At 41.0% G+C, this 24,438-nt stretch overlaps 4 protein-coding genes across 5 annotated transcripts in view; 1 reads left to right on the forward strand and 3 right to left on the reverse strand.

Annotated features, from left to right (window-relative positions):
- The window catches only part of LOC106573927 (microtubule-associated protein 1S), a 57,537-nt gene extending 54,735 nt beyond the window's left edge, over nt 1-2,802 (reverse strand). The window contains exon 1 of the mRNA XM_014149389.3: nt 2,606-2,802. Within this exon, the coding sequence (XP_014004864.2) occupies nt 2,606-2,789 (184 nt within the window). The 5' untranslated portion in view covers nt 2,790-2,802. The remainder of the gene's footprint in view (nt 1-2,605) is intronic.
- Nucleotides 2,803-3,292: 490 nt separating this feature from the next.
- On the reverse strand, nt 3,293-4,703 carry cart1 (cocaine- and amphetamine-regulated transcript 1). The gene is made up of 3 exons (XM_014149393.3): nt 4,087-4,703; nt 3,729-3,812; nt 3,293-3,537 (listed from the first exon to the last, which is right to left on the reverse strand). Exons 1-3 carry the CDS (start codon nt 4,213-4,215, stop codon nt 3,424-3,426), a joined length of 327 nt encoding a protein of 108 aa, XP_014004868.1. The 5' UTR covers nt 4,216-4,703; the 3' UTR covers nt 3,293-3,423.
- Nucleotides 4,704-5,092: 389 nt separating this feature from the next.
- Nucleotides 5,093-11,883, reverse strand: LOC106573928 (uncharacterized). Of its 2 annotated transcripts, XM_014149390.3 has the most exons (11): nt 11,688-11,883; nt 11,028-11,153; nt 10,423-10,527; nt 10,141-10,323; nt 8,765-8,884; nt 8,260-8,454; nt 7,626-7,751; nt 7,088-7,231; nt 6,722-6,883; nt 6,203-6,266; nt 5,093-5,883 (listed from the first exon to the last, which is right to left on the reverse strand). In XM_014149390.3, exons 1-10 carry the CDS (start codon nt 11,733-11,735, stop codon nt 6,204-6,206), a joined length of 1,272 nt encoding a protein of 423 aa, XP_014004865.2. In that variant the 5' UTR covers nt 11,736-11,883; the 3' UTR covers nt 5,093-5,883; nt 6,203. The 2 variants fall into 2 exon arrangements, with proteins under 2 accessions (XP_014004865.2, XP_014004867.1); XM_014149392.3 differs by lacking the exon at nt 7,626-7,751.
- Nucleotides 11,884-16,053: 4,170 nt separating this feature from the next.
- Nucleotides 16,054-18,013, forward strand: LOC106573930 (growth arrest and DNA damage-inducible protein GADD45 beta). Its single transcript, XM_014149394.3, has 4 exons — nt 16,054-16,291; nt 16,489-16,590; nt 16,735-16,960; nt 17,145-18,013. Exons 1-4 carry the CDS (start codon nt 16,251-16,253, stop codon nt 17,256-17,258), a joined length of 483 nt encoding a protein of 160 aa, XP_014004869.1. The 5' UTR covers nt 16,054-16,250; the 3' UTR covers nt 17,259-18,013.
- Nucleotides 18,014-24,438: the final 6,425 nt, after the last annotated feature.

Raw genomic sequence — 24,438 nt, forward strand, 5'->3', positions numbered from 1 at the left:
GTTTTGTGTGTGGATTAATTGGCGGAGTAGAGGACCTTGTGCATTTCAGGTAGAATAACAACTCAAATGAATATAATTGGTTCAGAGTTTGTTTTGATATTTTAACCTGCGTGCCGTGATCGCGTTTGGTGTGAGGGGACAAAATAAATGTATGCACAATGGTGCACGCGCGCAGCCGGTTTGGGTTTCGTGTAAGGGTTGCATGTTCGTAACTAAACTAAAACAAACAGCAAGAAGACACCCTTAAATTTTTATTTTTAAAAACACTTGGAAGCTCGACGAAAAAAGCACTCCCTTTCTGTGCATTCACCTGACAATGACGCTGATGATTTTGTGTTAGACCAAAGGACCCTGAGGTCTTGAGTGGTCTCAAAAGGCAAAACCTTTACAATGATGTGTTGACCCTGAAGCAGTCAGTGCACAGTGGAGTTCTTCCCAGTGAGAACCCTCCAGAAGTCCAGCACAGTGGCATCTTTGAACCAGACAGACATCATTAAAAACACAGTGCATCTTATGGATGCAAGCCAAGAGAAACCTCTCTCTAAAACAAGTTGTCTTAAAGAGATGAGGAAGATACAACGTACAAGCAAGATAAACACTGAGCAATGGTAAAACCTAGACCAATGTAATCTAAAAAGCATCTTCCCCTGCTCAATATGTTAAGTCTAGTTAACAAACATCACACCTTTCCATTTCGCAATGTCCTTAGAAACTGAGGCAAAAGCTGTTAGTCTCCTTAGATAGGGCTCAACATCTGTATCCTCCGCTCTTCGGTGGGCTTGTTGCCATGGGATAAAAGAGTGATCTGCAGTGTGGCTGGTAAGGCTAGTCTGTAAGAGACGATGAGCTCAGCATAACTAGCTAGATGTGTATGCTAATAGCCTAAAATGTACATACCGTTATTATGATTCATTCAGCTATACCATGGTGTTAAGTCAATTTTGTGATCTTACACTAACACACCATGCAGGGGCCCACTGTTAACCATCTGCTAGTAGATCCAAAATCATTGTTGTTATCCCTTACTGGCTTCCATCTACCTGGCATCATATTTGATTAAGTACTTGGTCACAGAGGTGTCACGCCCATAGGGGGCAAGTGCCCCTGAGATTAGTCCTGTTTAAAAAAAAAAGAATATCTGTAACACTACAAGCCACCTAGCAATTTTATGAAGTTGGCTTTCCCTAGCCCAGATAGGTTGGAAGGTTGAGAACCTCAACTAGATACCAAGAAGCAATTTCAAGCTATCAATCAAGTTAAAGTAGCTAGCTTGTCTAACTATCTTAGCTGGCATGCCTTTCTGGCAAAGTTAGTAGAGTTTAGAAAAACAAGCAATAATATAATAAAAAGAATACTGAATAAGGATGGGTTCATAAATTCACTCTGGAGTGCCATTGTGTGCTCAGAGTGCACTCTGGGCATTCGTAAATTTGGAGTGTTGTTGGATTGTCAGAGCGCACACTGGACGCACACGCTCTCAGAGCGCACACTGGACGATCTGGCCAAGAAGTAGGATTGGTGTGAGTGTTCTGATCTCACAACGACAGTCAAGCACCCAAGCTAAATAGCTAAAGTTGCTAGCTTGCTAGCTATTTCCAGAAACAAATGAGAGAACACCTCACTGACCATTTTCTTACCCTAGCAGAGCAGAGCAGGTTAGGCTGTTTCGTTATCTGGAGCGTTGGTGACTAACTGTGCTGCTGGCAACAATTTAATAGTAAAACAATTTAAGAACACACCCTAAGGCTCACATTCCTTTCAATATTTTACCCAATTTTAGCAGACACACAGAAGCATATTTAGTTTGTTTAAAAAATAAAAACACCTGTCAAGAGGATACAGACCGCTCAAGAGGAATGCTTAGAGTTGCAGGAAAATATACCTTTTTGACATAGAATTAAGCATTATGATTGAGTTTATTTTATTTTTACAGTTACAGTGCACATTAATCAATGTTTCAGTAAAAAGTGCCGGTAAATTTCAACCGCAGTCCCTGGGCAGGTTATTAAAAACAATTACAATACAGACAATCAATGAGCAGTGAGCACACGCAGCGCAACATAGGACAAACAAGACATAGCATGCAGACAGAGAAACAAAGCACAAAAAGCAACAAGACAAAATCCATAAAAGCAACAAAGTGTTTCCACACATCATGGATTATGGCTGTAGAATGCTGTAAAAACAATTTCAGGTGTTGGAGAATTTTGCTTTTTTATTTTTTCAAACTTTCGGCGGGGGCCTAGCCCCCCTTCAGACTCACACCCCCCCAACCAACCAACCCAACCATCCTCACACTTTGTGCCCCCTCAGATTTTGGGGATGCATGACGCCCCTGCTTGGTCGTGGAAATATTGCATACATTTACGAGACTTGTGTGATATTTCAATGCCAATTACCAAATCGCCGATTTGTGCGTTGATTTGAAATTAGTTAGAACCATTTGTTGACGACGTATACTTAAAGGTTGAGTAGTACAGTACAATATGCGCCTAGACAATGTCACCTGTGCTAACCGAGCTATAGTTCGAGCCAAGTCAGGACAGAAGAAAACGCGGGCAGGCGCCAATTCATAATACGATAGACATAAAATGGGCCGAATTACCTCTCTCTATCTCCACAACCACGTAGTCCACAAGTCCAGTCCGACTATGTTCACCGACAATGACAAGCAGAGAATACTTGTCGTTGCTGAAGCCAGGATGCAAAGTTCGGTTCACATTTTCCATTGCTTCCACCTCTTCAGTTTGTTGTGTCGCCATGTTGAAAAGTTTGGCAAATAATGCCATAGAGACGCCCCTACTTTATGTATAGGGCGGAAACTCTGTAGATTGACACTTTCCACACCAATCGGATCACTGTGGTCAGGGATAAAGGTACAGTAACTACAGTAAATAAACTCATATTCAAGTATATTCTCTAGACAAATCGAAAATAGTCTCACATAGTTTGCCAAAAAGCTCATATTAAGGCCTATTACGATTATTATGGTAACCTAATTATTATAAGATAATACGCTGTTATATGATATTATAATTGATATTATTATTCATTATTATTGACAACCTGGACCAAGATTTTATACTTCGCTTTGAGATCATCTGTTGCAATATTCATATTCATAATCAGTTGTTACTCAGGTGGTTTCCTTTTCTCCAATGAAAATCTGTTGCTTCTCGAAATGTCTGTTGCGACCTCTGGAGTCAGTTACTTCTCATGTCTCCAATTTCAATGCAGAGATGTGACATATCATTGTTGCGTTACTCCCTACAAAAACATCCGTTAAAGCAGGAAGTCTTCAAAAAACGTATGTTTATTCCATTCTTACACATTTACATATCTAAAACAGCAAGATTTGAGAATACACAATTTGTCCTCATACAACATTGAGTCATCCCGATGGTAGCTGTCGTCCTCGATTCCCTAAAAGCATTTGAGGATGGAGAAGTTGCAAGATGTTCCCCGTGGACACTCGCACAACTTCCCAATTCTTGCACCTTTGCGAACTGCACATTGCTGACCCGCATCAGCATCACACTGTCAACACAGAGAACATACAGCCTACATTTATTTTTGCTGTAGGTAGGCCGACTGGAGCCTACTTTAAAATAACAGACACAGAATAATGGTCACGCAAAATATAAAAATGTCCATGTTCAGGCATGTCTTACCAAGTTTCTACAAAACAATTCCATTTCAATTAAGTCAATCCTAAAACTATTCCTTACCATGGGAACCCAACCCAACTTCTTCTCATAGGCCGGCATCTGCTTACTCTGTAGTTTTTCAAGAACCTCTTGTAAAGCTTCAAACTATAGAGTAGAAGAAACATGTTTAGTTTGACATGTTCATATCTATTCTCTGTCTGCAATGGTAGACTATAAACATATCACCAATCTAAGTTTCACCATTATGAGGTGTGTATTAGCGTCCATTTGAGTAATCAATGTGCGTATGCTGTGTGAATTGATATACCTCAAAACCATCCGTCCAAGTTATTGAGCAATTTACCTTTTAGAACCCTATTGGTAGGCCTATATAAAACCCATAAAAAATCATTGCGAATAACGAGTGTTTTTATCTCACCAATTCTTGTTCTTCTTGTGTCTTGATGGAGTCTTCAGGGGAGCGTGTTTCCAGAAAGTCGTGGGAGTTGGCCAGCACCACCAACACCGAGCAGGTAGCGCTGAGGAGGAGGAGCAGGCTGCCGACCATGGTGCTGAAACGCGCGGAACCTGATTGGAAGTTGATAGCAAAGCAGGCGAATCAGTAGGTCGAGGCTAGTATTCTGGCTGGCAGACAACCTGGACCAAGGTTTTATACGTTGCTTTGACATCATCTGCTGCAATATTCATAACACTGAAATTATCGAATTATTTGACATGTAACATTTCCGGGCAAATGTGTTCAAATAGCCTGTACACGTTCTTATACTTTTGCTATTTTTAAAGGGGAACATAACGAACTAAACTCTGGCAAAATAGCATTTCCAAAAAAGTATTCCCTCCAGGGAATGAAGAAATAGTTTGAGTTGAAGCCCAAAAATAAGGATTAAGGAGGCTTCAATGTTCTTTATTAAGAACACATAAGCTGTGAAAATCACAACAGCACATTTTAAGTTGTTGGCTATATTAGCAGCTATTATGAATCCTAGACCAAATCCATAGAAATCTCACAGCTTTACTGCTAAGGACCCTTTACAAAAAACTGCCTGTATCTTAACTTCAGTATTCAAATTCCCAATAAAGATTCTAAATCACTGCTATTTTGAGGGTCCTACGTCTCATCTGATCTTTTGACCATCTACGTCTGCTTCCCATCTCCTCTTGTGCGCATAACCTCATCCTTGACCCAAGGATTGTTCCAATTGACCCAGTGTCATACCCAGAACACTGCGTCATCCACAGAGATAATAGACAATACAAAAATATACATTTTATGGTGACTGGTGAGGGCTTGTGTGATTTCAGATTCAAATAATTTTAACCACATTTCTAGGCTGCACATATATATACTTGATGCAACTGAAAAACTGCATGCTAAACCTTTGTGTGTTATAAAGTATAAACATTTTACTACTCCCTACTCAATAGACATTTCCGAGAAACATGGTTTAATTATTTGGTCTAATATTGACACTATAGTTCTTATGTGCTGAAGAAAACCATGTGGTGAAGCTCTGGGTTAAAGGTGAGGAGATGAAACCATGTGGGGGTGGTTTGAGACATCCAATAACCTACAGTCCAATATTGCATTTGCAATCATTTTCAACCATTACATTTTATCTACATAAAACATGTATAAGAAATGCAAAAGAAATGCCGAGGCATACGATTTGGTTGAATAAATGTTCTCTTGAAGAAAAAAGGAAAAAAAATTCCAAACATATTTTAAATTTACAGTAATAAAATAAACTCCCCAAATGAACTTAAACTGACATTTAAAAAAAAAAAAAAAGCAGGATTAACAATTCATTCCATTTTTTTTTCCACTTGACCATAAACTAGCTGTCCCATTATTTTATTTCCCCCCCAAAAAACAAACACTGGAAAAGCTTTTTCCAACAGTAAAAAATAAATAATAAAGTGCCAAAAACATCAAAGTAAAAATATCCTTCCAAAAAGCCTCTTGGAAGTGCTGAGTTAACAGCTTGATGAGCTAGGGTCACCGTACCCCTAACACCATACCCCTATCCACAATCATCTTCTGGTCACGACACCCATCTTCAGTAAGAAAAAAACCTGACAACTGCAATGCATCAGACACAGAGCCCCAACTGGACTACCTCTGTGTAGTACAAGAACATTCGGTCTTTGGAACTCGTCCTGTTTCAAGAGAACAGCTCTTTTCGTCTTCTTCCCCATTCTAGGGTCTTAAACCAACCTGAAAGGGAAAAGGCAGGAAGACAGAGTTATGAGCACTTAACAGTACATAGCCTACCTGTAGAATCCTCAGGCTTGTATCGTAGGTACTAATATATATATCATAAAATATTTATTCAGTCTACAATCTTCAGTGACTGCAAAATGTAGGCCTTTACTTCTGTAAGGTCCAAATAGACCTACAGTTATAATCAATTGCTATAGATCGATATACTTTAGTGCTATCCCGCCTTCTCCAATTAAAATATTACAATTATCCTGTGATAAAGCAGTTGAGTTACAGTGAGTTGGAATTGAAACCACATGAAAGATCACTTTACCCTATTCCTCTGCCCGTTTCTCTTTATGAGCCCTCTTGCGACTTGCCGCTGTCTGCTGCATTGCCTAAGTACCAAAAAGTAACGTTCCATATATCATTATGAAATCAGTTTCCTTTAGTAGTAATTAAATCATGATCTGATAAAAGGAGATTTAAAGAGATTTTAAGGTGGACGTCATATCCCATATGAGACTCTGAAATGTTAATGGGGAGTATTGACATTGACAGTTGCCGCGTTCAAAACAACTAGAAAAATATGAGGTCAAATCACGACGTCAGTGATATTCAGGTCGGAGCTCTAGAAAGAGGCCCAAGTTCCCAAGTTGGAATTCCGAGTTGGAATACCGTTAAAATCGATTTTTCCCCCAGTCGGAGCTCGTTAATTTATTTTATTGTTCATAGTTCCTCTGAGGTCAGAGATTTCCAAGTTGTTTTGAACGCGGCAATAGAACCTATGAACATGGCAGCGTTTCCGTCAATAGGAACAAATGGTCTAGAAATGGAAGAGGCTCTTGCTAACCATGTAGCAGCCAGTGTGGTAGCCACACAGGTACCAGGAGAGCAGCATGCTGGATAAGTCTGTAACGGCCGAGTCTAGCCCATCGCCAGCATCCACCAGCCCTGCTCGGGGGGGCCATACACACGGTGGAGGTGGAGGAGGAGGCAGGAGTGACAGGAAGTCCTGGAGGAGAATATACCATTATTACACCAGCATTAAAAATACTCAAATACAAACTGTGAAGATCTCTTATTTATAAAACACACCCACAACATATCACAGACATTAAATAATATTACTCTTGCTAGATGTACAGGCTTGAGGTAGCCAGTCTCACACAGGTTGAAGATAGACATGTAGGTAAGAAACACACACACACAGCCTCACCAAAGACCCATTGGGTGGTGGCACTGGAGGAAAAAAAGGAAAGGGGTGATCATTTGGTTCCCGACTCCGGCCATTTGGTTCCTCTTTCTGACTACTTGGCTTCTTCTTATCCCCCTGCTCATTGCCAAGGTTATAGCCTTTTCCCTGAAACAACACAGAGAGAAACATACAAATATCACAATGTGTAGTTTGGGACATGCCATATTTTATTTTATTTATTTTACCTTTATTTAACTAGGCAAGTCAGTTAAGAACAAATTCTTATTTTCAATGATGGCCTAGGAACACTGGGTTAACTGCCTTGTTCAGGGGCAGAACGACAGATATGTACCATGTCAGCTCAGGGATTTGAACTTGCAACCTTTCGGTTACTAGTCCGACACTAACCACTAGGCTACGCTGCCACCCCAAGTGGACAAGTCTGACATATTTCAATGCAAACGTCCTTATCTGTAAACATCAGACGTCAGTAAAGCATAACCATGTGTCAACAATGTATTCCAGACGTCCTGAAAGAGGGAATAGTACGCAGACTCACTGGAGGAAACTCAAGTGGCCGAGGTGAGGAAGGCTCCTCTCGTCCCTCTTGTTGAGGTGTCCTCCACTCTCTATCCTTCTTCCAGTCTGCGCTGTTGTTACTAGTGGACCTGAACCCTTCCATAGCCTAGGAGTGAGAAACTTGCCTTACTGGGCTGACCCACGCAGTGCTTCAATATGAAAGTTTTCAGGCAACCCGACCAAATGTACATAGAAATGTGTGTCATAGATATGTCACTCTCATTGAAAGCAATTCTAAGAAGCCGTAGATTTGTTCTATATCCACTATTTCTATGCTTCCCGTTGTTATGTATTATTTTTTTTGGCGTATATTACATTTGTTTTTGTACGCCAGCTTCAAACAGCTGAAAATACTTTATTTTTGGTTATGGAAAATATATTTCACGATGTTTTAGATGGTACAATGATTCACTACACTATACTTGCTTGTTTGTTTTGCCACAAACTGAAACTAGGCAAACTACTCGTCTTTTAGCAACCAGGAAATGGCGGAACGATTTCTGCATACTGCATCTTTAAAGTTTGAAACATCTTACCATCAAACTTTACTTGAACCGTCTGGCATAAAGGCCACATAAATGAGGGTTCAAGTGAAGTTTGACCCCTTGTTGCACCTTGGCAGTAGCTCTTCCACAGTGTCGTCCCAGGTCATCTGGCGATAGCAGGGTGCTCAGCTCCAGCTCCTCCTCGTTCCCGTAGCCTTCAAACTTCACCCGGCAGCGTTCGCCTCTCATCCACACCAGTACCGCTGGGTAGACCAGGCCATCCTCTGAGTACACAGCACGGCACCGGGAACCCAGCATCCACACCTGGTACACAATGCCATCCATACGGGGAAAATACATTTAATAGACCAGGTAGTAATGAAAGCAAGCTTGAAAAACAGAACCAAAAGAAATCAAGTTTTCAACAGTGCTATCATGAATCTTTTACCAAGAGTGTATTTATTAGTTGCATACTGTCGTAAAACAAAGTGTTCTTCTGATGACATTCATGCCCGTTTTGGTTTTAAGATATTCCTCCCTTCATCAATTCACAAGGGTGAATCTCATGACTTGGAAGGGGCCATCCGCTGACCACATCCCAAAAATCTGTCTTCCGTATAGCCTAACTGATTACTTTTGAGTTTGCCTTTGGGTCAACCGGTCCCTTATTTGGCACATCAGATTCTGAGAGTTTCGATTCCATCAGTTTCTGTGGATTGTCTGCAAGCTTCTCATCGCTCTCCTTTTCATCGCTCTGAAAGATAAAGATGAAAGGAGATTATTCAGGATTCAATGTTGGAAAATTGTTCTTCGGATTAAGACATTCATGTTATTTGTTTTTGGTTTGAGGACATCTCTCTCATCATCAATTCACAAGGGGTAAATTTCTTGACATGGAAGGGACCATATCCAACCAATCTTATTCTTTCAAATAGCCTAACAGTTTTGATTCAGACAGTTTCGGTGGGTTGTCTCCAAGCTTCTCATCCCTCTCTTTTTCATCATTACAGCTCTAAAGAATGAAACAAAGACAAAGGAAATAATTCAGGATTTGTTATTGGACCATTGTTCTTCTGATGAAAACATGGAGACATTCATGCTAGGCCTATTTGGTTTTTTTAAACTTTGGAATGTTTCCATTAATCAATTTAACTTTCTTTTTTACTCATCTAACTACATAATGGTAATAATTTATTATAATGGTAAATCTCCGTTGTTATACTAGGTAAATCAAGATGTAGCCTAGGCCTATTCACAATACAGGTGAATGCATACTCAATGAGTGTGTGCATGCATTGAGCTTTCAATCTTGTTTCGGCTGATTTTATGAGGCTACAGATGAAAAATAATCTGTTTACCTTCCATTTGGGACTTTTTTTATTGTACTGATCAACAACATTTGCATAGAAGAAGCAATCACTTATTTTATAAAAGTGTGCACTGTCTCTTTAAGACCCATGATGTCATACACACACAAAGTCTGAGGCTAGGGCAAAGATGATCTTGACTGGGAGAGACAAAGTGAATGAATAAAGTTTTTGGTGACAATCAGCAATATTTTGCATTGTGGTTTGCATATTATCCCAAATAAGGGACTAGGGTAGTGAATTGATGTTGGCTTCAGTTGTAAGCTAGCAAGGAAAGGTAGCCTACAAAGCTGGATGCTACCGGTATCTTCTTGCACTGTAGTGTTCTAGCCTGTAATGGACATTGTTTTGGGAACACTAATTAGTGGTTTCAAAATGTCTACATGCCATGCTTTATTATTCAAATGTGTTAACTTTTGTGCAGCTTAAGTGGTTCCTCGTGTCAGGCTAGAGCTAGCCATGAGTAAGTGGAGCAGGCACGGTGCTCTCGCGCTGTAAGGGAACAGACCTGATCCTCTCTCAATCAGTAGACCAGGTGACACACATTTGACAGAAGTACCGAAAGTAATACAAATTTGAGTACCAAACTGTTTATCATGTTCTAGTTTCGGTATACCGTGCAACACCATTGCCTATGGCTCACCCGTTTCTCCTTCCGGGGCTGGTCAGCAGCTTCAGGTAGCATGGCGCTCAGGTCCATCTCTTCCTCGTTTCCATAGTTGTCAAACTTCACCTTGCAGCGCTCTCCCTCCAACCAGACCAGGGTGGCAGGATAAACCCGCCCATCCTGTGACCACACAGCCTTGCAGTGGGACCCTACCTCCCACTGCTCAAAGAATCACAGATATAAAGCGCATTAAGAAAAAGATTCAAGCTTTATACACCACAAAAATGTCAGTCTTCCATCTATAGACTAACTGATTACCTTTAAGTTTGCCTTTGGGTCAAACGGTCCCTTACATGGCACACAAGATTCTGAGAATTTCTGTGGATTGTCTGCAAGCTTCTCATCACTCTCCTTTTCATCGCTCTGAAAGATAAAGATGAAAGGAGATTATTCAGGATTCAGTATGGGAAAATTGTTCTTCTGATTAAGACATTCATGTTAATTGTTTTTGGTTTGAGGACATCTCTCTCATCATCAGTTCATAAGGGGTCAATTTCATGACATGGAAGGGACCATCCTCTGACCACATGCCACAAATCTTATTCTTCCATATAGCCTAACATTTATGATTCAGTTTCTTTTTCATCATTACAGCTCTAAAGGATGAAACAAAGACAAAGGAAATGATTCAGGATTTCTTATTCAACTGATGAAAATATGGAGACATTCACACTAGGCCTATTGGTTTTCGGTTTTAACACATGCCCAACAATGGCCCCATCATCAATTCACAAGGGGTATATCTCGTGACTTAGAAGGGGCCATCTGACCACATAGCATTAAGAGAATCAGAGACCAAAGATCATGAGGTAAGCTTCAAGCCTACACACACCAAAAACATTTGTGTTCCATCTATTGACTACCTTTGAGTTTGCCCTTGGGTCAACGGTTTCCAGACTTGGCACACAAGATTCGGACAGTTCTGACTCAAACAGTTTCTGTAGATTGGGGAGAAGCTTCTCCCCACTCTCTTTTTCGATGTTTGAGCTCTGAAGGATGAATGAAACAAATGAGAGTCATTAGGTTGATATTCATGTATTGTTTTGGGTTTCAAGCCATTCCAACCACCATCGATTCACAAGGAGGGAAATCTCATGAGGTGTTTCCTTTCCCTTTGTCCCATCTCCTGAATAAAATGTTTTAGCTAACAAACTACACCAGAGCCATGTATTGAGATTTTTTTTTAAATACATGGATCTGCAGTCTGCACTACACTAACTCTATCTTAACCACAGACGGGGGAAGTAACTTATCCACCCACTAGTATACTTGTCAAACTTTAACCAAAATGTTTGAAGGGCTTCGTTATAAGCCTTTACCAGTGCCGAGTTATCAGTAACCACATACCCGTTATTCTACATCAAAACAGAAACCAAATTAATGTTAATTTAATAAGAAAGTACCTAGCTAGCAGTTGACGGTAGCACGGCTACCTGCCAACTTTATCTGTGGCTAACGTTAGCTAGCCTCATCATCATCTTGGTGAAGGGAGATAGCTTGCTAGCTAGCTATAAAACCCTTACCTCGACTCCTTCACTTCGCAATACAATACTTGCTGGACATTCAGCCATAACTGTGAAGTTCAATGAAACACACGTAGTGACTTATTGTAGGTTGTTTCAAATGTAGAAACAAAAGCATTGATTACATTAAATTCCCGCGAGTGTGTCAAAAGCTGCCGCGCACCATGTGTATGCTACAGTGCATTCTGGCAATTGTAGTTCTTAAATGGTTTTGTATTAATGGTTGCAATGGCACCCCCTGTGGAACCGCAACATACCGTTCACATTATTATGACAGTATAGTAAATTATTCTCCACCCGGAAAATAGGCTACCATATGGTAGAATCAGAATGATCAAGTTCTAAAACCTTTACGTAGCAGCAATATAGCCTATAACCCAAATGCTATAACATATTGCTTTTGGCTTTCTTGGCTATTAACTGGAGTAGGCCTACTCAAAGTCATGCGAGTGACCCATCGGGCCACTATACTAGATAGCCTATAGGCTACAGCCAAAATGAGACAACGCATGTTCCCTACCCTTCTCCATCCATATCCTCTAGCCGCCTCCACCCATTCCATTCAAAGCATTCCATTAGACCAAGGTATTTCATTCTGTACTAGTATGCGCCGCTCACAATTACCATCTTAAACCGGGGAAAGTGTCACGGCTAACTATATCGTGTCTGTGAGTTGTCCTACTGAATTTACTGGACAGCGGGGGTCCACCGAGGAGACAGGAGACATGCCAATAGCCTAGTCAACAGCACTTAGCCCTAATATACGAATTACCGTAGGTTCGAAAAATCGCAGTGAGCTCCCCATGACGTCTTTCCATGCATTCCAATAAGGTGAAGAATGTGAGACGTGTATTGCCTGCAGCAGGCCTACACTCTAAAAATAAAATGTTAATCGACTATCCTTTAGGGGTTCTTCAAATTGAAACGGTGGGAGAACCCCTATAAATTCTTCGAAAAACGATTTAAAATGATTATTCAAGGAACCCCCTTTATTGGATCCTCGAAGAACCTTTTGGGGTACATTTTTTAACTACCCTGCTGTCCTTTCAAATTCAAAAAACCAAACGTTTCAGTTAGGCAGTTAGGTTCCTGCAAGAACCCCCACCAATTAAGACGGTTCCTCGATGGTGTTCTTGGAATAATATTTTGGGGACAATGTTCAGTGCCTGGTATCGATTTGGGAATCTAGCGTTTCGCACTAAATTAATATAATCAAATAGACAATTTATTTATTTTTTATTTTACCTTTATTTAACTAGGCAAGTCAGTTAACAACAAATTCTTATTTTCAATGACGGCCTAGGACCAGTGGGTTAACTGCCTTGTTCAGGGGCAGAACGGTGACAATGATCAAACGCAACTTAATAACAGCAGTTCAGGTTTGATAGGCCTATATCGTAAATTGGAAAGCGATTGGAAGGCGATTGGAAAGGCTAATCTTGAACTGTGAATTGCGCAGTTTTAATTAAATCAAATTGTAGCCCACTAGTCCCAAAAGGCTACAGTAGGCTATCGATACTACCTCTAATCATTATAATAGATAGCCTAAAACAGATTATCTTCTCATGATCAACATGTCATGTATTGACCACTTTGTAACAGTTAATCATTCTCTTGATTCGTTTTTCGGCTGATTATGTTTTTGACGAATAGGCCTAGTGGTTATTGTTACGGCTACTTTATCATTAGTAGTATTTATGGGCCCGGGACTCGTAGGGCATCTGTGTGAAACACTAGTAACAGATGAAAGGGAAAAGTTGATATTTGCTCGAATCCCTATGCAGCCATTCCGACCGGTCTCTTTTTATTAGGGGGTAATTGCATCGTTTTTTTGTCTCAATTTATCGTGGTACACTCAAAAAAATGGGGGTTCAACAAGGGTTCTTCTAAGATCCTCGAAGTTCCTCGAAGAACCTTAGGGTTCTTGCACTAAGGAACAAGTCAATCTTCACACTTGATATAAACTCCAGCTCGAGGAAGCTGCTTTTCAATATCAGTCTTCGAGAGTGTAGCTATTCAGCTGACGACTAAGTGGCGCTCCACGCTAAGAAGAATAAAGTTTTATTATAGCCTCAATGTTTCTGATAGAAACATTGATAGATCACTGTTATTGCACTCTCATTGTGAGTTTTGAGTAGTACTTTTAAAATATGTATTCCTTGAAGTTGAACAATAACATGGGGTAGTCTTTATTTATTCAAAAGTGATACATTTATACAAATTAGTTAACTGTCTAATATCCATATTTATCCATATGGGTTTAATCTGCAGAATATCTGCATAATCTGCACTACTGTGGTTTTTAAAGTAAAACGTGAGAGCTTGGTTTGGGTCTCATGAAACAATTCAGCAAGGGGCATAAGGGGGAACAATAAGATTTGCAAAGTGTGACAACTTTCGTTCCACAAAATGAGTGCCTTTTATGTCCCTTTGATATTTTAGGTAGAAATTGTGCACAAATACTGAATTTCAAAAGCATATTGTATTAAATGATGTGCCCTTTTATATAGACCACATGGAATATTCAATAAATATGATTTTTAATATGAATAAAGACTTGCTAAAGTGCCCAAACTCAGCATTTTCATATGTCCCTCTGTGCATCCTCTGTGACTTCTAGGAAGATTTTAACCCCCTTAACCCCAACTTTTTCAATTTTCTTTGGCTTTGACAAAGCCATTTCTGAAGATTATAATTTATTTCATGTCATTAGTGATTCATTTTCTGGGGTTTGTGGTTTAACCTAGCGGGTTAAACCACAACCATGTTACCCATAGATAGACAGGCTAGAAATGTTTTAACAATAAATCAATAACAATTTAAGTTTCCATTCAATTGTCCCTCCTTGTTGCACACAACAAGATTCCATTCCCCCTGTGACAAGGAGATTTATGGCTGATTTACGATGAAGTTGTCAACTCTGTTAAATCAACCCGGTTACTTTATTTGTCACTTAATAGGCACTTACTGTAATTTGTTTACTTAACCTCTTGATATGGGAAAACGTGTCATTTATCAAGCTCAACATGTGCTCTTTATGACAGAATATAACATTTCTGTGAAATAAAATAAAAAATTCTCACCAAGTTACATTACTCAAAAGGCACCTAATTAGTGGAACGACCCACGTGTTCCAACTTGCAGTTTCGGTGCGATGCAGCACAGAGCAGCACTTGCAGTTTCTGTGCGATGCAGCACTGAGTCCACTGAGGGGCGACTAATGGTTAACGTTCAGAATGTCAGAAACCACTATTATTTCTTAACATCATCATACTGTATAGAATAGGAACTAGAAATATATCATTACAGTCTATTCAAGATTATAGGATACATAGATTTTTACATTTTGGCATATGCTATAAACCAATGCACATATAGCAACAATATAATAATCCTTCATCATCGATAGGCATGTAGTCTACAGTAAACGTTCATGCAATGTGGATGGATGGAATAAATTATAACTGAGACGAATGGAGTAGCCCTAGTTTACCTTTATTCTGTCTGTGAGGTGAGATTTCGTAATAGATTGATTGGATAAGATCCACTAACAGCTTGTAAACACTGATCCTGTGACTGTGATAAAATTAGCCACGGTGGAACTAGGATAGCTTGGTACAGGTGATGAAAGTTCCAGATATTCTGAGTTCACTACAGAAATCCGGGCACATTCTAGAAGAGATGACTTGTCTTTCAGAAAAAAATGGCAGTGGAGTAGATATCCCAAGAAAATTTCATTTACATTGGTTTAACTGGATGTGGACGCATCTTGATATAAGCATTATGCTGCGCGTGCAATAACATCTGCAAAATATGTGATCGCGACAAGTACCATTTTATTTGATGTATTGTGTAATCAAGATGCGTCCACACATTGTAGCATTTGATTTTTCACGAGGGAGGTCAGGTGCTATGGTAACAAACATGGACGTTGACAATGTACCCCTCTCTGCAAGCTCCTCTGTCTACAAAAATTGTATTTTTGCCATAAAAAAAAGTTTTGTATAAAAAAATGTAATGGAACAATGTATATAAAATCACACTTTCATAGAGATGCTCACAGTGACCTTGCATATAGGCCTACTATATTCTGATAGGCTCAAACAACCCCAGTATGAAGAAATACGCAGCAATAGAAAAACTAAGGAAATTCCATGGCACTCGTAAACAAACTGATACTAAGCGAGGGAGGTGGGGGATTCTCTGAAAGAGCCCACGTGGCTCCCGAATTACGTTGGCGTAAACAGCCAATTATTGAAAAGAGTGGGGATTCTAGTACACCAATGGACCAATCAGGGAAGTAGTGACTGAGTAACGCCACGCCTAGCATGAGCGTGGATATAACCCTTGAGTTTTGCACTGTTGTATCAGAAACAACTGAGCCACAGTCAGAGCTAATAGAAGGACTTTGCAATTCAACAGCGAGCGAGTTTACGCTGAAACATTGCAAGGGAACCTATACCGTATTGGATTACTGATTTGCCGGACGCGCTGGAAACCTCGATTCGGGAATATACTCATTGGAGATTATCCTTGTGGATTATACAATTAACGAACTTCAATATGACTCTGGAAGAACTGGGATGCAATATCACTGAGAAAAAGTAAGTTTTTGCACATTTGTTGCGCAGAATATCCCACAGCTTGCTGTACGCATAGTGTGTGCATTGACAATCGGCTAGATGGTTTGGCAGTGGAACGTGAAATATAGCCTCAGCACTGAACAGTGCTCAGTTCAACAGTTTTAAGTAGCCTATTCGCAATTGTGGTGCATAACTAACAGAATGCATTTTTCTTGAAGGATGGAGACCGTGAGTCAAGCTCTAGAAGAGCTGCTGGTGGCAGCGCAGCAACAAGACTGCCTGACTTTGGGAGTCTACGAGTCTGCAAAACTGATGAATGTGTAAGTGTTATTATAAATTCTATCATATTATTGCCCATTTCGTAATATGGGTCAATGCAACATAGCTGCAACCATGATGCGCTATTTATTTATATTTGCTATATGGAAAATATAATTAATGTGCTATTCTCTTTCTTTCTGCAGTGATCCTGATAGTGTAGTCTTGTGTGTTCTGGCGACTGATGAGGAAGACGAGGATGACATCGCACTGCAGATTCACTTCACGCTCATCCAAGCCTTCTGCTGCGACAACGACATCAACATACTGAGAGTCTCGGGCATCAGGCGCCTCGCTCAGGTTCTTGGCGAGCCAAGCACCGCTGACAGCAACGGCAACGAGCCCAAAGATCTGCACTGCATCCTTGTCACTGTAAGTACAGCCTGCTGTCTTCTTATTTTGATTACATTGAACGCGCAATAGGCCTCGTGCATAATTATTCATCTTGTGCTCATTGTTAATATTGAATACATCAAAATAATCGAAATGTCCTAATGTCATCATGATTTTCTCATTCAAGACATACCTAACGATATCTCCCACGTTTTGTCTACAGAACACCCAGTGCCAATCTCTGAAATGCCAAGCGTTGCAGGACGTGGGCAACTACTGCGAGGAGAGCCGCTGCAAGAACCAGTGGGTGCCTTATCTGGCCCTGCAGGAGCGCTGAACTAACGACCCTCACTGAGAAGCGTGAAATAAACAAGTCGTGAAACTAAACAAGTCGTCATTCTTCAAGAATGAGAAAGGCATTCAAGGGGCATTATCGATAGGCCTGTGTCTGCCTACCCCTTGCCGCTACCCAGTGACGGAGCTGGGAATGCGCATGTTCCAAGGGACAATGCACATGCATCCATAACGCATCGGACCCCAGTTCTCTTCCTCTGCGGAAAGGAAAAGTATCCGCTGGAGTGGGGAGTAAAAACGAACGGTAGAGAAGACTCACTGCTGTTTGCCCAGCCATTTTGGAGCAACCGTGGGCGGCTGCATAGCGTGGGAACTGATTTGCAGTTTCGTTTATGCAGAGGAGGGACAAAGCAACAGAGAATACAGACTTGAAACTGGGTTTAACCCTATGCTTTCCGACGTGGAAGTCGGGGTATTTATGATGAAATGCAATGTGAATGACTTCAATGCTCTATGGTTGGATGTTATGAGCTTTGAAGAAGTGTCTTCAGAGCAACAATGCCTATGGATTGTTATTATGTGAAATATATTGATCAGGTATTCTGGCTACACTCATAGCCCGATGGCTGTCAGTTAAGAGGGTCAAAACTTTGCCACAATGTAACAATGTATTTGACATTGACACATCAAACTAATGTATTGTTATTATTTAAGTTGAACCGAGTAATATATGACAGTGAACTAACTGCATTGCTGAATTTAATGTTAAACCTATTTGAATAAATTATTGAACTGAAAGTTTGAATTCTCTGAGTGCTTTATCTTGTGGGAAAGGGGGGGGGGGGGGGGGGGGTGCAATACTGTAATACTGTACAGTAGGCCCTAACCTAGGACTACTGCACAGTATTGTACATTCTGGACTTCACTACCTTCACTACCTGCTTGATTAGGCAACAAATTATTTTATATTCACCTGTGTCCTGTCTGAAATTCAGACCTGGAAAGAGCAACACTTCTTAAAACAGTTGAAATGCTGTACTTAGATGTTATACCATTTAATCTAGGCCATAAATACATAATATGTAACCTATATACTGTTTCTACAAGGATGGAGTTTGAATTGACACCCATCCTAATGTATATGAACTATGTTATAACTAATGTTATAACTAACTAATTATATTATCTAATGTCTTGCTATTGCTCACCAAAATGTTTGCTTCACAACACCATTATTACATGCAATCTTACACTTTCATGCACATTGTTGAGATTTACTGTTTATTTCAGGCCAGACAGTAGCTTTCTGATGCTGTGATGCGTCCACAGTAGCCTACAGTTTGATATCCAGAAAGCATTCATCACTCAAATGCCATGCACAGATGGCTGAAAGCATCTGATGTCTAAGTCCCTAATCGGCCTATATGTAAAGAATGGATCCCTTCACCTGAAACATAGTTGTGCAATTCATATAAAAAGTTAGGTCAAATTCCAGTTGGGGGTTTTTTGTTGTGTAAAAAGACAAATATGGACTAACCAAATGGGTTGAGACAAGGCAGTACTGTAGTTCCAACCGGATTTTCTCTCACAATAGGCCCTCAAGGAGGAACTAACTGATGAAAGCCAGGATTGTGGCATAGCTCATGGCATATCCTCCTTCCTTATATTGTTGGCTGAAGTTAGCCTCTTTCAAATCCACTTGTGCAAACCAACAGTGTGTATCTGCGTGTGGGTTTACAGGTAGTTGAGGGTGCAGCCACGTCTCCTGGCTTACTGGTAACTACGTCACATCCTGGATGTGACATCCTTAACGTGGTGACCAGTACTGTTGTGACACCCTGCCCCGGAGGGGACTGTGACTCCCTATAGGGCCAGTGACGTGGGACACTTGTTTGACTTGGCAGTTGTCCTGAACCATTCGTGTGCCTCAGAGTACAGCGAGAAATTATCAGACGGCAGTTCACTTAATGTCTTTGAAGGCACACTTCTCTGACAAACACAGGATCTGCCATAAAGTGGGCCTGGCTAGGACACCGGTAACAGACAGTTTGTTGATGTAGATAAGGCTTAGTGTTTGGGCCATTACAGGTTGGGACATCAGAGACACAAGGATGCCACTGGGTTAAGCACTCACTGGTTTGACTTGTATTGAGCTGTAGCCTAGTAATAATGTTGTAGTAGACAATTAGCACCAAATATTCTCGCCAAACAATTGGACAGAGAGCTGCAATATAGACTAAGAAAAGCTGCAGTATGCAGAGGTGATTCAGGGTCATAAGCAAATGCCTCTGGGGAGGTGGAGGGAGGGGAACAAGCTAAACTGTACATCTGCAGTCCATAACTACATAGTGAAGGCTATACTATGTGCCCTTTCAATATACAAATGCCTATATCCAAACAGTGAGCATAACCTAATGTATAACCACTGTAACTACACTTGCAAGTTTATATCAATAGGAGTGAGGCAGGGATGTCCTCTCCAGAGGAAAATAGAAGGGGCAGGCAGGGAGAGAAAGTGAACCGTGAAAGTAGCCCTAGTAGTAGGTGTGCTGGATCATTGGTCACACACACTATAATTAGGTCACTATGGTAACCACAGGTCAGTGTCCAAGACTAAATAGGCTGTAAGCTGGTATGATAAGGCTTTAGAATAGACAGTGTCATTCATCCCTGCAGCACGTTGCACATGTCGGGAGGCGTTACATGTAAGCAATGATACCATGACAAGGAGCCCTGGTTAGCACTGGGCTGGCTTTTGCCATAAACATTTATTCTCTATCAGCAGAGCATGTGATTTAGAGTTTAAAATGGAATCCAGTGTGTGGCTCCAAGGTATGCATCCTACTTGTGTACTGGCTCGTGGCTGTCCTGCAAGACAGACATCCAAACAAGTGACCCTACATTTGAAATTGAATCACCCTTCTAGCTATTAAGATGTATTGGAATAAGAGAGGCAAGCACATGAGGCACTGTTTAGCTGATATGCCTACTTCTGTAGACAGGTAAGACAGGGATTTTACACTACAAAGCAACCAAATTAGCTCTGATCTATCCTAAAATAGAGTTTCTTGCATTCCTTAAATAGAAGGCATATTTTTAGTTGCAGAGACACAGGACGATTATAGAAGTGTTCATTCTCAGCATCATGCCCAGATCTGAGCCTATTTCTGCTCCACTTTAATGGAGCGGGGTGGCCACATACAAGATGGCTATGTACACGTACAACGTGAATCCGTAAAACGTGCGTCACATTGCCATAGAAACTGCAAAGGGTAGCCAGAAAATCATTGCTGGCTCTCTATCGGTGTTTCAAGACGTTTTCTTTTTAAAATAATAATCACAACCTGAACCAATCGCATTTGGCTACTGACGTGTATTCCACTACGTACGGGTATCCTCCGGATTCGTCATTGTCCATGTAAGGGTGGATTTGAGACACTGGATGCTGCATAACAGTCACACAGAGATGATGAGTCATAGCACAATTGAGAATTCCTGACTCTGCTGCTTATGCGTGCATGATGCTGAGAAATGTGTGTGGGCTTTCAAAATAAATGTGTGTGGGCTTTAGAAAAAACGAACTAATCAATAAATCACGACATATCCCTGAAGGAAAACGTTATTACAATACTGAATATTATTAGAAGTCACTCAGGACATGGAAAATTGCCATTATTTGCTCTAATTGAAAATATTTGTTATTGTTGTTTTAATTACACATCATCACCACATCATCACTTTGAGAGAACGATATTCACCCACGGTTTCCTCCTAGGGTTGTCACGTCTTGCACCTCTTGCCTGGGATTGTCATGTCTAGATGGGATACCGCTTTTGTCAAATTTAGTCAAAAGTGTATTTATTTTAGCATTTTAGCTAGCCCTGACTTTTTTCCTAACCTTAACCTAATTCTCATAACTTGCTACGTTCATTATCATAGCCTGCTGCGTAAAATTTCCTAAACCTGCTACGAAAAGTCAATATTGACTAAAGCTATATCCCTTCTAGACAACACCACCTGGAAGCAGCACCGCTGGAATGTAAAGAATGCGGGTGGAGTGGCGCGAAAAGTGCGCGCGGGTTTCTTTTTCAAACGTGTATTTGCATGGCCCAATATGGCGCTCTTTTCCAGCGCGAAGCATTGTAGGCAGGCAAAAATACACACACACACATTTACGTATGAACACACATTGGAGCTAAATAAAAGGGAATTTAAGATAAGAGCTTGATTTATAAAATGCAATAGAACAATTCAGTGAAGCAGCAGACTATATGATTGGGGATAGTCATGTGTGTGCAAATGCCAAATCATGAAGGATTCCAATTAGGCCTACAAAAGCCATAATCTAATAGAGTAAACTGCAGAAATAATACTGCCTAATAAAATAATAGAAATCAAAGTTTATTTGTCGCGTTCACAGATTTGCAGATATTATCGCAAGTGTAGCCAAATGCTTGTGTTTCTAGCTCCTACAGAGCAGTTACACCTAACAATACAAACAATGCACACATAATCCAGATTTAAAACAAATAACAATAAGAAAATAAGGAATATCAGAATGAGCAATGTCAGAGACCAGAATATAAATATATATATACATATAATGGTGTGTAAAGACAGTATGGACAGTATATGAATATAACATGGGTGTACAGCAGAAGATATTGTTAATGTCGCGACAGTTCGTTTCTGGTAATAGAACAAAATAGTCATCACATAGTAACTTCTGATTTAGCTGTACTTTAATTAATGCAAACACGTGTGTGGTATATGTGTGGTTCGTATATATACGGTCTCGCTGTTTTACCTCGCAGGGCAAAACAGAGAAGAGGGCGTCACATTCTATTGTTCTCTCTTTTATACTGAGAGATATTTCCTGCTCAATGCTGGCCTGTCCGAGGGAGGAGGAGCGTGGTTTAAACTTGCTCCTCCTGTCGTCGGCGTGTAGGCTGATCCCAGCGTCGTGACGCACTTCCTGTTGCCGGTTGTAGTTCTTGTCTTCAACAGATGATTTACTCGTAGTTTATGTACTTAGCATAGCTTCCCCAGTATATTATATAAGTTATGCATACAAATAGCCAGTTCAACCCTAACAATATATAGGATGAGCTGTGATTAGAATACAGTATATACATATAAAGTGGGTTAAACAGTACGTAAACATTATTAAAGGGACCAGTGTTCAATGAGTCTATGTACATAGGGCAGCAGTCTCTAAGGTGCAGGGTAGACTACCAGGTGGTAGCCGGCTAGAACAGTGGCTAAGGTTCAGGGCAGGGTACTGGTGTCAAAAGTAGTTCTTCAGGAGGGGTGAAGTCAGGCGCAGGAGACTTAGGTACGTGAAACACGTTTAATGAAGAATGCAAGTCCAAATAACCGAACCGACAAGGCAGGGTAAAAATAATTCCAAACAAGACAAACACAGTCTAGGAACGTAGCGGGACGCAGCCCAGCAACCCTAATGCCAAAACGCGTAACGTATTCTTAAGGACAAGAAAAAATAATCCCCCAACCTACAACAACAGACACGAAACAATCCCACACAACCCCCACACACATAACAGACAGACTAAATACCCCACTAATTACTAAACACAAAACAGGTGCTACCCTAACCAGACATTACCAAACGAAAACAGAAAAGGAAATTGGTGGCAGCTAGTACGCCGGCGACGACGACCGACGCCCGCACAGGGAGAGGCGCCAGCTGTGGACGTTGTGACAACTGGGCGTAGGCCAGCTAGTGGTGACTGTTTAACAGTCTGATGGCATGGAGATAGAAGCTGTTTCTCAGTCCACGGTCAGCTCCTTCGATTTGTTGACGTTGAGGGGCGGTTATTTTCCTGGCAGCACTCCACAAGGGCTCTCACCTCCTCCCTGTAGGCTGTCTCATCGTTGTTGGTAATCAGGCCTACCACTGTTGTGTCTTTAACAAACTTGATGATTGAGTTGGAGACATGCGTGGCCCGCAGTCATGAGTGAACAGGGAGTACAGGAGGGGGCTGTAAGGGTGCGTGCTGGTGGCAGGGAAGTCAGGCGCAGGAGATCGAACGTGGTATAAAACGGAGCAGTTTAATAAGTGCTCAAAACCTCCGAAAACCAAAATATACAAAATAATACACGTGGGTACAAAACCCGTCGCACACCAGAACATATCTTGCACAAAACTTACAAACAAACAATCACTGACAAGGACAATGAGGGGGAACAGAGGGTTAAATACACAACATGTAATGAATGGGATTGGAACCAGGTGTGATACAAGACAAAACCAAAGGAAAATGAAAAGAGGATCAGCGATGGCTAGAAGGTCGGCGACTTCGACCGCCGAGTGCCACCCAAACAAGGAGAGGGACCAACTTCGGCGGAAGTCGTGACATGTGCTGAGCACGCACCCCTATGGGGCCCCGTGTTGAAGATCAGCGTGGCAGAAGTGCTGTTGCCTACCTTTACCACTTGGGGTCGGCCCATCAGGAAGTCGAGGACTCAGCTGCACAGGGAGGGATTCAGACCCAGGGCCCTGAGCTTAGGATGAGTTTGGAGGGCAGTATGGTGTTGAAGGCTGAGCTGTGGCCAATGAATAGCACTCTCAAGTAGGTGTTCCTTTTGTCCAGGTTTGATAGGGCACTGTGCAGTGCAATGGCGATTGTGTCATCTGTGGATCTGTTGGGGCGGTATGCGAATTGCATTGGGTCTAGGGTAGGGCTGGGCGGTATAGCATATTTTATTACCTGTATTGATGCACGGACCAGTTTGGGTTTTTACTTTATCTTCTGTAACAGTATTTGAATGTTTAGTTTGTTAAATGTGATATGCCCTGTGTGACATGCATTTTTATAGTTTACACTGCTACTTGAGTCATCCCTCTCAGCTCTCTCTCTCTCTCTCTCATGCCGCTTTCCACACAGACCTAGCCCCACCCCCTGTCACTCACACATTTGTTGTTGCTTGACCAGAAGACACTTGCGTTCAGTCTGCATGTTCAATGATGACAACGATGTTGTTACCACTTTACTTCTTAATATATACACTGAACAAAAATATAAACACAACATGTAAAGTGTTGGTCACATGTTTCATAAGCTGAAAAAAAAACGTATTTCTCACAAATTTTGTGCACACATTTTTTTTGTTGATCCCTGTTAATGAACATTAATGATTTGCCAAGATAATCCATCCACTTGACAGGTGTGGAATATCAAGAAGCTGATTAAACAGCATGA

The sequence above is a fragment of the Salmo salar genome, chromosome 16 (assembly GCF_965601325.2).
Source record: "Salmo salar chromosome 16, fSalSal1, whole genome shotgun sequence".
In the NCBI taxonomy this organism is placed as follows: Eukaryota; Metazoa; Chordata; class Actinopteri; order Salmoniformes; family Salmonidae; genus Salmo; species Salmo salar.

Bases quoted from the DNA above. Each gene is read 5' to 3' on its own strand.
- LOC106573930 (XM_014149394.3), top strand. From the start codon at position 16,251: ATGACTCTGGAAGAACTGGGATGCAATATCACTGAGAAAAA. The intron at 16,292-16,488 runs GTAAGTTTTTGC...TTTTTCTTGAAG, and splicing joins TGCAATATCACTGAGAAAAA to GATGGAGACCGTGAGTCAAG. The intron at 16,961-17,144 runs GTAAGTACAGCC...TTTTGTCTACAG, and splicing joins TGCACTGCATCCTTGTCACT to AACACCCAGTGCCAATCTCT.
- LOC106573928 (XM_014149390.3), bottom strand. From the start codon at position 11,735: ATGGCTGAATGTCCAGCAAGTATTGTATTGCGAAGTGAAGGAGTCGAG. The intron at 8,885-10,140 runs GTGAGCCATAGG...TTTATCTTTCAG, and splicing joins AGCCCCGGAAGGAGAAACGG to AGCGATGAAAAGGAGAGCGA. The intron at 7,752-8,259 runs GTGCAACAAGGG...TCTCACTCCTAG, and splicing joins GTGGAAGAGCTACTGCCAAG to GCTATGGAAGGGTTCAGGTC.
- cart1 (XM_014149393.3), bottom strand. From the start codon at position 4,215: ATGGTCGGCAGCCTGCTCCTCCTCCTCAGCGCTACCTGCTCGGTGTTG. The intron at 3,813-4,086 runs GTGAGATAAAAA...TCTACTCTATAG, and splicing joins CACAAGAAGAACAAGAATTG to TTTGAAGCTTTACAAGAGGT. The intron at 3,538-3,728 runs GTAAGGAATAGT...CTGTGTTGACAG, and splicing joins AGTTGGGTTGGGTTCCCATG to TGTGATGCTGATGCGGGTCA.